Source organism: Pyrus communis, chromosome 1, assembly GCF_963583255.1.
Source record: "Pyrus communis chromosome 1, drPyrComm1.1, whole genome shotgun sequence".
Classification (NCBI taxonomy): domain Eukaryota; kingdom Viridiplantae; phylum Streptophyta; class Magnoliopsida; order Rosales; family Rosaceae; genus Pyrus; species Pyrus communis.
In genome coordinates, this window is record NC_084803.1 from 2,826,925 (window position 1) to 2,841,089 (window position 14,165).

Here is a 14,165-nt window from a genome sequence, read left to right on the forward strand (position 1 = left end):
TATTTGCACATCAAGAAAGTTAAACACTAACATGGTATGAAAATTGTTATTAACGCTTGCCAATCGTCCTGCCCTTTGCAACCATCTTGCCCTTTTTTCTAATAAACAAGGGTAAAGAGATGGAGGAGTTTGTACGATAACTATTTTGAAATGCTAATAATTAGAGACTAATTTTGTATAGAGACACAAGACTTGATGATCATATATTGTCTTAATTGGCTTGATCTTGCTATCAACATGTGTTACTGGTCTCGTCACAATTAAGAGGGTCATTGTACCGTTGGACTACTTGCTTTGGTTAATTGATTGAGACTACGACATTATTAAAGCCTAGTGCAAATTAAAATGAGTATCGATCCATCGGGTGTCCCCATGAATAATAAACAACATTTGCATTTAAGAAAAAAAATTGGTGCATCTTGTTACAAGAGAATTTATCTTTTCTTTGATATTTACTATGTAGAAATGACAAAAATAAAGACATTTTAAACGAATCAAACACTGTTGTGGGGATTTATTTTTCCGCATGACAATGTGGAATTCAAAGAATTTATGTGCAAGACTAATGTGTCTTGTACGTATTTGTGGCCCCAAGGCATCAAACTATCAATCAAATATTAAATTTCTTATATTATACTGCTACCGTGACATCTCAGATACAGAAAATCACTAAATCTTGCCTACTATGGGATTTCTCACTACTTATTTTGATTCCTCCTTGCTTGTGAAGCATGTTGGGAATTTTGTGGTGATTCTCTTGTTGTATGTAGATGATATAATCATCACAGGCAATGATACTGCAGCTATTACAGATGTCATCCAGTCTTTAGCTCAAGAATTTGATATTAAAGATTTGGGGCCCTTACATTATTTTTTAGGGATTCAAATCACTCATAGTGCCACTGGTCTATTTCTATCACAATCCAAATATGTTACAGATTTGCTAAACAAGACTGAAATGGCTCTCTCCAAATCATGTCATACTTCCTGTCTACCTTATAATAGGTTACTTAAGGATGATGGCAAACCCTTTCATAATCCAGCATTGTATAGACGTGTGGTGGGTGCTTTGCAATACCTTACTTTTACAAGACCTGATATTGCTTTTTCAGTACAATAGGTATGTCAGTTTATGCACTGTCCCATGGAATCCCATTTTATAGTTGTGAAGAGAATTCTCAGATATTTGAAAGGCACAATGGACTATGGTATTCAATTCAGCAAATGAGGTTTAGATTTACATGCATTCAGTGATGCTGACTGGGTTGGGGATCCGAATGACAGAAGGTCTACAACAGGTTTGGTGGTTTACTTGGGTTTTAATCCCATATCTTGGACCTCCAAGAAACAAAACACAGTCTCCAAATCTTCAACTGAAGCTGAATATCAAGCTCGATCTTCCACAGTTGCAGAGGTTGACTGGATAAAGCAACTTTTGCAATTTCTCAGAGTTGATTTGCCATGTCCCACTACTTTATTCTGCGACAATCTCTCAGCCATAGCTTTAGCTTACAATTCAGTTATGCACCAAAGGACAAAGCACATTGAAGTTGATATTCACTTTGTCCGAGAGAGGGTTGCCAATAAGTTACTCCAAGTCTATTTTGTTTCCTCGAATGAACAATTTGCTGATATCCTTACCAAGGGTTTGTCTACTCCTTTGTTTCAGACACTATTCCAATCTCAGGTTGAGCAATCCTCATCCTGCGATTGAGAGGGGATGATAACAGTGTATCAAGCTTAACAGTTTGTGATCTTGTGATTGTAATTGTGACAAGTGTAAGCATCTTGTAATCCTTGTAATAGCTTAAGGAGTAAGCAACCTTGTTAGGTATATATACCTTTGATAACTGCCAATGTCATTAGTTAAGAAAAACTGTTAATGAAAAACTCTCTCTCTCTCTCTCTCTCTCTCTCTCTCTCTCTCTCTCTCTCTCTCTCTCTCTCTCTCACTTCGAACACTCTTTCTTCTTCTGCAAGGATACAATTCTCCACCATTGCTGTTACATTTCCAGCCTAGTGAAACAACTCACCTCTTCAAGAACGAAAGAGCCCATGAATCCCAACCAGAACATCGCATTGGACTATGATGGTATCTCAAGCCAAAACACTGCCAACAACACAAAAAACAAGTGAGGTGGAGACTCCACACCAGCAGGCCCTACCAAGAGAGGCTTTAGAACATGGTTGAGGCTAGGAGAGAGATTGTTACTGCTCTCAAGTTTCATATAGCAGCTATGAAACAAACCAGTGAACAACAGCAATAACAAGACCAACAACCTAAGGAGCAACAAGCACTTGAGCCACAATCCCGACCTCGCTTCGAACAAGAACCGATGATCAAATCGAGGAGAAACCCTCGAATTTACCCTTCAAGCACGTCTCCCTCGTCATCTTCTTCCCCCACTCTCTCTGCTGCCACTACGGACCCTGAAATTTTCTCAGCTGCAGGAGCCTCTTCCTCTTTCCATATTGAAGCGGAGGATGCTCCTGCGGTGGCTGATGCTGTTGACTCTGCCGGGTTATCACAATCAGTGGCGGAGATGGCATGCATGCAGCAATGGACGACGAGGAGATGGCAGAGATAAGATGGATTGGGGAGCAGCACCAGATGGAGTGGAACGACACCATGAACTTGGTCACGTCAGCATGGTGGTTTAAGTTTTTGAAGGTCGTGGAACTCGGTGGGGGCCCACAAGTGAAGGATGAGGACGATGACGATGGTTACCACCATCCGTTTGATGAAGTTACATTATATTTGGATGAGAGAAATAAACTTAGAATTTAAGTAAAAATCAGAATTTATAAATTGACATACACCAATTCTCTTTAATTTGGATTCAAAAACATAGAAATTTAGAACTTCCGCATGGAAAAAAACTTGGGATTTGGGACCTCCAATTCCCAAGTTTAAATTTCATATAAATATGCGTCATTTTCCAATTTATATGATTTAGAGTTTAAAAATAACAAATTCCGTATTCTATTCCATTGTTTTTTTGGATTTACCAAACAAGAAAATTCACAAATTCTAGAAAATAAAATCTCGTTATTTCAATTTCTGTCATTTTAAAATTCCTTAGTAATCTTAAATTTGTTCATCCAAACATCGTATCATGGAATTTCCAGCCTAGTTGAATGCAAATGAAAGCTGTTTTCAGAATGATCATTTGAATGATTGTTACTCAGACGACTATTTTCAAGATCCTGCCTTGCCTTGGTAAGAACCCAATAGATTTTTTGCAGACTCGGAAAGCTGTTTTCATCTTTTCATCTCCAATTCTTTTATTATTTTTTTTCTTCTGAATTGAAAACACTGTGAGTGAGTGATTGTATGATTAGAATCTGTTCCGTTTTGGATTTTTCTGAAATTAGTAAATTGGATTTTTTTTTTTTTTTTTTTTTTGGGATCGAAGCTGCTGTCATTTGTAGAGCTAGCCATTAAAATACGTGGGAGCCGAAGAGAAAGTGCTGTTGCCACAGGTTTTGTTGTCTCTCATCAGCTTCGCCTTTTCATTTTTCTAGTCGGCTTGATCAATTGAGAGGTATTTTTCCCTTCTGACCAAAAGCTTTGCTGACAGCTGTGTGAGTTTAATTATGAAAGTACGAGGATGTTAAGGCCTTCAATTTGAGCGGGAAATTGTCGAAAATTTTCAAGTCATTTAGTACTATTGTCAAAAAGTATTAAATGAGAGGAGTTAGACTCAAATTTTGTAACTAATCATCTTGGAAATAATTTATATTTTAAGGGTACAAAATTATCAAACTTGTGAACCTTAGCCCAATGGAATTTTTGTTTAAGTCTACATGCCCATGTCAGCTAGTCATAGGCTTTTTCTGGCTGCATTAGTTTGACGGGTAATGCTAGAGAAACTAAAGTTTTAGAAAATATTTATTATCACCATCATAACTATGATGTATATTCACCATACATCATACACCTCATTAGCTAACGTGTCTTTCCAACTAACTTTGATTAACTTTAATATTAAATGTTCATTTTCCAATTTGAAAAAAAAAAAAAACTATGGCCAAGTGAAATGACACGTGTCAGATGATGAGGTGTATGATGAGCATACACCATAGTTTATGGTGGTGAGTAAAAATGCATCCAATTTTAAACTAAACTTTGTAAACCATTTGATGTGGTTGTTGATGATTTAATTTATTACTTCAGTGTTGATTAACGTGTGCTTATTTTCTATTAGCGACACATTAGTTTGCAAATTTACTTTAAAATTTTATTGTATCTAGCATTACCTAGTTTGACTAAATTAGAGAAATTATTTTCACTTCTTTAAATAATTGGTTGTTACTTTTACTTAGTGAAATCCATATTAATGCATGGCCGTACAATTAAAAATCGCAATTTGATAAGTTTAACTAATGTTCATTTTCTTACCGCATGGACATTGGAGAAATTGAAGGTGCTGATGGGGAGTGGTTAGCCTGAGCATGACAAGGATTGATGCGTTTTTGTTAATCAAATGTTTGGCTTTTTTTTGTTTATTAATTCTTTAAATACTTTTTTTTTTCTTTTTAGTTTCCTTTTCATCTTTGAGTATTAAGGCTTGCAAAAAAATATATTAGGCAGGCCATAGAGTAAAATAATGGAGTAAGAGAGGAGTATGCCTTTATCTCTTTTATCGGCTTGATATATTGGAAACTTTTACAAATCTTTCCTCAATTAAATCTTCAGTTTTTGTAAGTTTTAGGGCTATTGCATCATACGATAAGATATTTAGAAGATTTGATTTCCATGGGCTGCTCTCTGTGAACCAATGATTTATGAGATTTTTTTTTTTGTTTTTTTTTTTTTGAACAATATGAGATTTGTATATAGCAATATAATAACAAAAACTTAATTTTATTATTTTATTGAACAAACAGCTAAACACAGCTTTATTATGAATAATATGATTCTGAAAAAGAAATGCTTAAACCAGCATATGGGGCGCTTAAGAGCCTAAGTCCCCGAACATACGAATAGCTACGTTAATTACTTAATAAAATTTAAAAGGGAGCTGATATTGACGCTAAACAAACTTCGCCCACTTTGTAGTGCAAATTGCATGTTTCGGTTTTAATCTTCTTCTTGGTAATCTCGGCTGTTATAGGGGCTAAAAGCTTCTGAAAGCCAGTTACTTTTCCGCCAAGACTTCCATCCCATCTCTTCACAAATTTCGTCGCTGTGGTTGATACTGAAAGTTGAAATGCAGTGCCTCTTGTAAAATCGGGTCGTCTTCTTCATCACTTCAATCTCTCTGCCTATCTGTTCAAGCATTTTTTGGACAGTGGGAAGCTTGAATTTGTTGTCAACCAATCTGCCTAGCCATTTGCACCTCAACTCTGCTGTCTGCAGGTTAGAAACACTCTCTATGAATCCCACAAATGCCATGTTGGGAATCAATGGATGAATCGTACCCCTGAAATAGCATGTGCAATCATTATACAATTAGTTACATTTTTTATATGTACACACTACCACTTGTGAGTAATCAGTTAAAAATATAAGGGTACCTACAACTTTGGTTTAATCTCAAAGCAGTATTTGTTCATACTGCTTGACAGATTTGATGACATAACAATACAATCTCAATTTAAAATAAAATGGAGTGTGTCATGTTAGCAGAAAAAATATATAACATGTCAAATATTTGACGAGTAATTAGGGTTCACCTATACAAGGGCATAGTGCCAGAGGAGTCAACCATGAGGCTGCGGAAAGGCTCAGGCAATATAGATTGGAGTTTTTGCTTTCCCTCATAGCCAGTTGCAAGAAGCACAACATCAGCCTGCAATTTGGTATTGTCTTCAAATTCAATTCCTCCGCTCCAAAACCACCACTTTGATGACCTTTTGAACAATATTTTGCCCTTGTCCGCCTCGGCGAAGAAATTTTCCGGTAAAATAGCCATCTGGCATGAAGCATAGTCCTCCAAAAATGGATGATCAGGCTTTAGTCCATACTTCACAAGGGGAAGCTTCCACTCTAAGTACGATTCTATGAACTTGGAAATCATCATCCTCTGGTTAAAAAGCAAGTAGCAATATAGTTAGTAAACGAATAACTAGCAATACATATATAATTAAGAGCAGTACTAGGGTGTTAAATTAGTGTGTTAAGAAACATGGAATTTACCATAGGCGATGAAAGAAGGCAAAACAAGGCTCGGAATAAGCTCTGGTTTGGCCTTTCGTGGAGGAATTGAGAAGACCTTGTCGAAAAAAACAGGAAAAATGGAAGCCCCCAAATCCAGTAAGATGGAACTGTCCAATGTGGAGTCCTTATCACCATTGTGCATGCCTGCCCATCGGGTCCTTGAATTCACCACAATAAAAAAGAGAGCAAACCAAAATGTCATATTTCAATGATTTAGAGCATTATATTGAATAAGCTCACTTGATTGTATGAAACTAAAATTACTAATTAGCTCTCATTTTGTAATATTTCTCTTTTAAATGTCGATAGATATCGCAAATTTGTATCACACATCCACATTAATATTGTTACAACGATTTTATTTTATCTGAAGTGGTCATGGTGTACTATAAATTGATGTTCGTTATGGGTAAGGCTAATTAAATAGGTGCTTAAGCTACGATCGGTAAAACGGATAACGTGTGGTCAACTGAGTTTAGTACATAATCTATGTTGCTTATGTTACTTTTCACACTGACAGTTCCCACTAGGCTGACCATATCTGTCTCCTGAAGTGAAGAAATTATGGGGTCCGGCATCATTGTTAATTAGGTTTTGTAATGTTTTTGGAATTTAATAATATGATTATGATTTCGGATCAGATTTTTCTATTTTATATATACCTTGGTTTGCCTCTGCGCACTCAATTGCCACGTCAATAGCTGACTTCTTGTAGCCAATAACTGCAACCTTCTTGCCTTTGAGGAGCTCACGAGCTGCTCGTTGGTCAAGCTTAGAGTAATCCAGGGAGTGCAAGACTTTGCCTTGAAATACTTCTTGACCTTTGTTGCGCGGGAAACTCGGCATTCTTGGTATGTCTCCATATTTTCCAATGCAAACTACGAGGAACTCGAATGCATACCACTGCTAGGTCCAAAATAAAGTAGGAACAATTAGCTAGTAACTAACGAATATTACCAAGGCTTAATAACTACAAGTTCACATGTTTATGTGTAACATTTACTATCATAAGGTGGATTATGTGTACAGAAAATTTTCAATGAATACTACATTAAACATGTGAGAGATGTAAATCAGCAATGATATGATCAATGAATTGGATATGATCGTACAAGACTGATCATCGATAATACTAATGCTTAACTACTTAATACATATATAGAAGTTCATATTGATAGCGGATATCATCATATTTAAGAGTCATGCTTTGTTATCAAAGAATTAATCAAGGATTATGCGTGAACATTATGACTAAAACTTGAGTAAAATCAAATCTTCTGGAAAAACAACCTGAATGATGTTTGGATTGTTGGACATCTGAACAGCAACCTCCCAAACAGGATGGCCGCTCAAAAGGCTACCATACTCCCCGGAGATCGAATTCATGGGAAATTGGGTGGTGGTTTGATGGTCATCAATACCACCAACATAACGTATTTCCACCACTTTGGACTCAAACTTGACATATTTCAATAGGTCAAAGTGTGTGGCATAGCCATGCAAGTACTCCAAAACCTCTACATGAGAAGGGAAAGATGAATTGTCTCTCTCAGCCCAAGGGTAGTCAGAAAACTCGAAATTGCAACGAGGGGATTGGAGTTTGGTAGAATTGTAAGAACAATGTTTCCAAACACCCCCGATGGAATCAGTGGCCTCAAAGACCACCGGACTGTGACCTGAAAGCTGTTTAGCGGCGGCGATTCCGCTAATACCAGCCCCTATAATCCCAATTTTTGATACTGAGTGAAGGTGGTGGGTGTTGGCAGCAGCCATTTCGTAAATTTGGTCTAGCTGGCTAAGTAGGACAACAATAGGGTGGCTAGAGGAAAAAAGTATATACGAATACTTTGTAATCGATAATATGCATGTGTTATGGACTTGAGAAATGAGGCCTATTTATAGCTGACCTTTTCTTCAACTAACCTTGTATACTACTGTCGATATTGGTATTATATTATATTATAAAATGTTGTTGGTGTAAATTCATTACTCAGTCCATTTCAATATCTGTATATTATTTTATATCTGTATCTTCAAACCCCAGCGGTTCAATTATGAACTAATGATTTTTGCTTTATTAAAAGACTACCCAGTAGTTGCAAATTTGAGTTAGATTGGTTGTTAAGATAGTGTAGCCGTTCTCTTGCATTTGAGTTCAAATTTTCTATTTATAAATAAAAATAATTTAAAATATCGCTTTTTCAAAAAAAAAAAAAAAAACTCAATACTTAAGAACGAATTTCTACTGTAATAATGCACAGCTAAAATAGTAATCTTGCAAAATTAAACTTTGAAACCAATATCTTCTTACTTTCCATTGCACTCGACTTATACCACATAATTTAATAATTATAAGCCCGGTTTCATTTCTCAATTTTTTTGTGTAAGCTGGAATAGTAATTATGCTATAAGAAACTTAGATGGCGTTTGTTAAGAGGATTGACTTGGATATGATAATTCATTATCTTAAACATATTTTGAAGGAAAAATTGATGACAATGCCAATATTTTGTCTAAGTTGAAGATACTCAAGAAGAAAAATTTATTCTTTAATATAATTCTACTATTCTTGTGGGAAATAGTAGGAATAATTTTTTTACCTTCAACTTAAACATATGGAAGTTGTTTCTTGTTTCGAAAATTCCTTTAATATAGTGAGTAATCATATCCAAGCTAATTCTCTCTAACAACCATTACCTTAGCTCAAAAGGAAATGAAAATTTGATAAGTTATTTTGTTGTATCGTTCATTTATGTTATGAGCAATATTAAGGAATATGACACATAACCATGAAATGAAGAATTAGAACACATACTCTTGAGTATATAAATACTACTCACAACCACTTGAGTTACAAGTCATTATTTGTCATTTCTTCTTTTTTTTTTAGGAAAAAAAAATCAATTCACTAATGGAGAAACGTAATTTTATATGGGATTAGTTAAGCATAACAGTGGTTTGACTTCCTTGTGTTCCCATGGATACAAGTTGACGATGCATGTGTGGGTGTTTGTGATGAAATGACAATCAATTTAGGTCAATGCACGTATAGTTATTAAATTGAGATCTGATCAGTCCACCAAATTAAATGAAATTATTTGAACTCTCCGTGTATCAATGATTTTATGCTACAAGTGAATGCACTTATTGGCTAATAACAAATTAAGAGTTCATATTGAACGATTAGTTTTTTTATTAGTACTTAGTATAAGGCCGCGTTTACAAATCATCAGGAGTCTTAGTAGCTAGTATGAATAATTTTGCCGCGGCTTAGACCACATGCCAATATTTGAGTATGCCATACGGGTAGAGCGTTGCCTTGGCCCCACAGATCAACACTCCACTGTTGTTAGGTAAAGTATATCTAATAATGGAATGGATCTTAGACTAATCAACGGTTAACAGACTCATGCATATGTAGAAGGTTGTTAGGAACACTGAACACTCGCTTTAAGTGCATTTGTTCTTTTAAGCTTCGACAAGCTCTCACTTCTGCTCAATTTTTTTTTAGCTTTATACTTGTTAAGGCTGTAGAATTACTATTTAGAGCTTAGGTTTTAGAGATTAATCCTTCAAATTTTAAATTTCATGTCAAATTTTGGTGTACTTAATTAGAAGTAGAAATTTAAGCTCTAAGAGTAAACTTTTATACCTTAACTAAATCATCAACTATTTTTTGAGGAACTAGGACTCGGGAAATACAATAAAGCTGACTTCACAAAACCAAGCTACTAGCCAACCCTTGGCATAATTCAAAGGAGCCGACTTGTCCTCATACCAAATCTGATTACGGAAAAACCAAATGCTCCATACAAAAGTACAAACCACAATAACCCAAAGTCTCTTAGTAGAACTTGAAAAGGCTAGAAGAAAATTTTTGGAAAAAAATTGTAACACCGAAAGACAGACATGATAAGCAATTTCATTAGAGAGACCGGGAGAAGCAATTTCCTCATGTACCACATCGAGAACACACAAAGAACTATTCACAACAAAATTTACATCACTAAATAATCAACTATGTTAACAAATAAAATTGAGGTTATATGATAGTTTTATCTTATAAATACAAAAATGGGCTCAACCAAATTGGTTAAAGTAATGTGCTCTCCCATCTACACCTAAGTTAAATCCTTCTTCCCGTACTTAAGAAAAATTCAGTGTAAAATATTATATTGTTTGTAAAAAAAATAAAAACTCTTATATTAAATAAAAAATAAAAAATAAAAAATCACCTAATTACATGCCATAGATTATCAATCAAACAACATATAGATTTATGTCGAACATAAAACTCATCACATACCTTTTTCTTGTTCGTAAACTCAAGTCTAAACAAAAATGGCCCCGATCTCTCATAAACCGTGGCATGGAATTTTTTTCGCAAAATATAGAGTACTTTTCACTTCTTAAAGAGGGATCAGTGAGTGGTTTGGCCACGACAGTCCATCTTTTCGGAAGCCGAAAAAACTCACATAAACATTTCAGCCTCCTCGGCAAATGATTCACTAGTGTCAAAAATCGAACTCAGGACCTGCCGTGTGAAATAAAGGTCTGGAATTCGTCTCTAACTAAGCTCTATAAGGCATTATTTGGAATTACTTAACAAATCAATTGTCGTGTTCGGTGTTTCTCGTAGTTAAAAATCAACCAATCGCGTAAGAAAATTGGCGATCTTCTACTTCTAGGCTTCTAGTACTCTGTCTTAAATTTTATATGTTTTTTCTCACTTTCCCATTTATTAAATTTCTAATATGAATTCATTTAACCTGGATTCTCAACAACCATATATATGGTTCTGTCTAGTACAATGCGACTGTGCGGTCAAGATTCAAGAACTTGACATTTTTTTTTTCTTAAGATAAAATATAACCCACTAGTAAACAGGTATTTGACTTGAGAATATACGTAGAATTTGCATAAAAATATACGTAAAATTTGATAATTCTCACATAACATATTCTGGTTTGATGGCCCTTTGGGTTACCTGACTGAGTTGATCATGCAAATATTGTAATTAATTAATACTAAAGTCAGAGAAGCTTAAAATAAAAAAAATAAATAAACTACGTCAAAGAAACTAACGTGTTTTTATTTGTAATTTTGACCTTAAACCACTTGCTAATTAAACTTCCAGGATCCCTTCCTCGGTTTAACTTTCAAAACAAGGGACCTTTGGTCTTTGTTAACAATTTCCAGATATTCAAGTCCAAGAATGTGCATGAAACACGACGAGTAGGATCACCAGAGGATGCCTTGGATCAGCTACTACAATGTTCAAAAGGTATTATTTACCAGTTTGTTCCTTTTTTCCAAGAAAATGAAGAAGCGAGAAATTGTTTTTTATTGGACAAACAATAGTGGGTCAAATAAATGTTAGAGAGAGGGGGCCGGTAGGGATCAAACATGCATGAGAGTGCGTAGACATTATTGTTGTCCGGCACTGTGGTAAAGTGTCATATGCAAAAGAGAGAAGTTGTTTATCAATGTCATCATCTTTGCATGAAGGAACTTGTAGCTTAATTGGTTAAACGTATTCTCTTTTACACTTCGAGATTTTGAGTCGAATCCTCATTTTCCCAATGTCGGTTATATATTAAAAATTGGATCTTTGCTTCATGGTTTTAGCCTTAGTATAATGATTTTAGTGAAGAAAAAAAGGGATTCATTGTGTAGGCTCTAGTTGGGGATCAATGATAAGTTTTGCGGGTTTAATTGCGAACTAATCAACAAAAATTGATGTATTACTACTTAGCACCCCTACCAAAACAGGTCAACGGCTTATAACTAAGGGGTTTTTTTGCTAAAAAATGTCCAACCCTAGAACCAATCGGTAAAGGAGGGAGTGACTTACCTCTTTATAAGCTCTTGCAAGGTTTTGTTGTTTTTTAGCGTGAGACAATTCTTAGAATCTTTACGGCTATTAAAATCCCCTTATTTCTTTTGTGTCTTTCTTTTTAACAATTATGATAACTTTTTAACGTATGAATGGCTTGAGTTTGGTCAGTGTGGCTTTATTATTATCAATTTCATCACCGTACTTGATTCCGTTCACAAATCTAGTCCAAATTGACAACTTTCGTCTACCAATATGGGAGGCATTAATGCATGATTTGTTTCCTATTGGTGCGCATGCACTCTAATGTAAGATCAAGCTTGGACCGGTCTAGGGTTAAATTATAGCCCAACAGATCTGTGAGCCGTACGTGAGCCTTTTTAGTAAATTGAACTCTCAACCAACGTTATGATCACGGACATCGGTTGATTGAATTACACACCTGCATTACAATGATCAATTATTAAGCTTGAGTTGAGAAACCTTATGAATCACATCATCACTAGGCAGCTTGACGTCGTCAAGTTTCCGGCTCAGCATCGTCACAATGGTCCGATAGACATCTCTCAGCGCAGCTTGGCACATATCGAACCTTCCAAAGTGATTCACCATATTCTTCAAAGAATTAGCATCTCAACTATATACTGGATGCTAAATACACCATATACCCCATGTATTTCTTTTGAAATATATAGCTACCAGCTAGAGAGCATGATAGATTCATCTCAACTACAATTACAAAACACTTTTTTTTTAAAATTTATTAAGGAAAAACTAAGCTAATTTATGGAAGTAAAAGTTATATTTTGACAGGTGCAGTGAAATTTAGTATTTGCTTTAATTATTAGAGATTTAAAGTTCAAGTCTCGTGAATATGTCAAATGAAGAAAATTCAAATCCAAAAATGTTTTCCCATATCAAAAAATAAGTTTAACCAAAAAACATAAGATCAACAAAAAAAACACAAATATAAGAATGTTGTAATGATTATAACTTGTCACCATACATAATCAACAAAACCATGAAAGATTAGATGTTGAAATTAAGTTGTCAAAGTCATATATTATATACACACACATGGAAAACCAATGCAAATAAGTCATTGAAAAAGTGACTAATTAATCCATTAATTAAATAAAAACCTACCTTAAGATCGTCATTAGGCCGAAAACAAGCGAAATCAACGAGGTAGATGGATCGAGGGCGTGACATGAAGTAAACAGACAAAGTGAACACAAAAACACCAAAGAATCCTAGCACAGTTGCTAGGTCATAACGTGCATCATCCCAAAGCTTCTTCCACAGCTCCTCCCTACTCAAACTTCCCACCTCAGCACTAAAAACCAGCACAAGCACAGGGATGTTGGCCAATTATATGGCATGGTTGATGAGGTGGTGGTACCCCAACTTCACATACTTTAGGTTTACGGACTGTAAAAGGTCCAGCAGCCGCCTGCGCACTCTCATGGAGAACGTGAGGGAACCAGCATTGGGGCCGGACGACTCAACCCCACGGTTGACAATCTCGGTGGACTGGAGATCTTGCTCACTGGCCATGGTGGGTGGGATTGGCATGGACTGGATTGGATTGGATTGTGAGATAGATTAAAGGAGTGTTAATATATATGAGCATCAAAAGCGGTGGGTGGAAATTAGTTAATGCAAACACCAACTAGAACCAACTCGAACAACCATTAGTTGAGAGCTTTTAAGAGCTTTGAATTCCCTTTTTTTTATTTTATTTTTTTACAATAATGGAATGGAATTTTTGGGGTGTGCAATTCCAAGTCTTCTTCTTCTTCTTGGTTTTCTCTATTTTGTAAAAATTTTGATTAACATTTTTTTTTTTTTTTGTGAACATGGAAAATTAATTGGTTCTGGTTATGGATAATGCGAGTGATAGTGTCACACACTTTGTTGTGTTTCTTGTGAATATTAATGAGTCAAAAGAAAAGGAAACTTAAAGAAGGTTGTTGAGGGAAGGGGGCATTTGCCCTTCAAGGCCATTAGCTGGCTTCCCCAAAGGAAAAGTTTTTAAGTGTACCGGTAACCAGGCCATGTTCTCGGCACATCAAAAAATCTTTCAAAAGAAGAGGCTTGTTATTTTGTTCATCTACCATGGTCATCACCATTTAATTATATTTTTCTGTGGTACAAGAAGTTAGT

At 35.4% G+C, this 14,165-nt stretch overlaps 1 protein-coding gene across 1 annotated transcript; it reads right to left on the reverse strand.

Annotated features, from left to right (window-relative positions):
- Positions 1–5,083: 5,083 nt before the first annotated feature.
- On the reverse strand, positions 5,084–7,936 carry LOC137708510 (probable flavin-containing monooxygenase 1). The gene is made up of 5 exons (XM_068447609.1): positions 7,454–7,936; positions 6,826–7,066; positions 6,143–6,321; positions 5,680–6,029; positions 5,084–5,426 (listed from the first exon to the last, which is right to left on the reverse strand). The coding sequence occupies exons 1-5, from the start codon at positions 7,934–7,936 to the stop codon at positions 5,084–5,086; spliced, it is 1,596 nt and encodes a 531-aa protein (XP_068303710.1).
- Between the last annotated feature and the right edge of the window lie 6,229 nt (positions 7,937–14,165).

Coding starts and splice junctions, on each gene's coding strand:
- LOC137708510 (XM_068447609.1), bottom strand. CDS start 7,936: ATGGCTGCTGCCAACACCCACCACCTTCACTCAGTATCAAAAATTGGG. Junction 6,322..6,825: donor GTGCGCAGAGGCAAACCAAG/GTATATATAAAA, acceptor GGTGAATTCAAG/GACCCGATGGGCAGGCATGC. Junction 5,427..5,679: donor GGCACTATGCCCTTGTATAG/GTGAACCCTAAT, acceptor ATGCTATTTCAG/GGGTACGATTCATCCATTGA.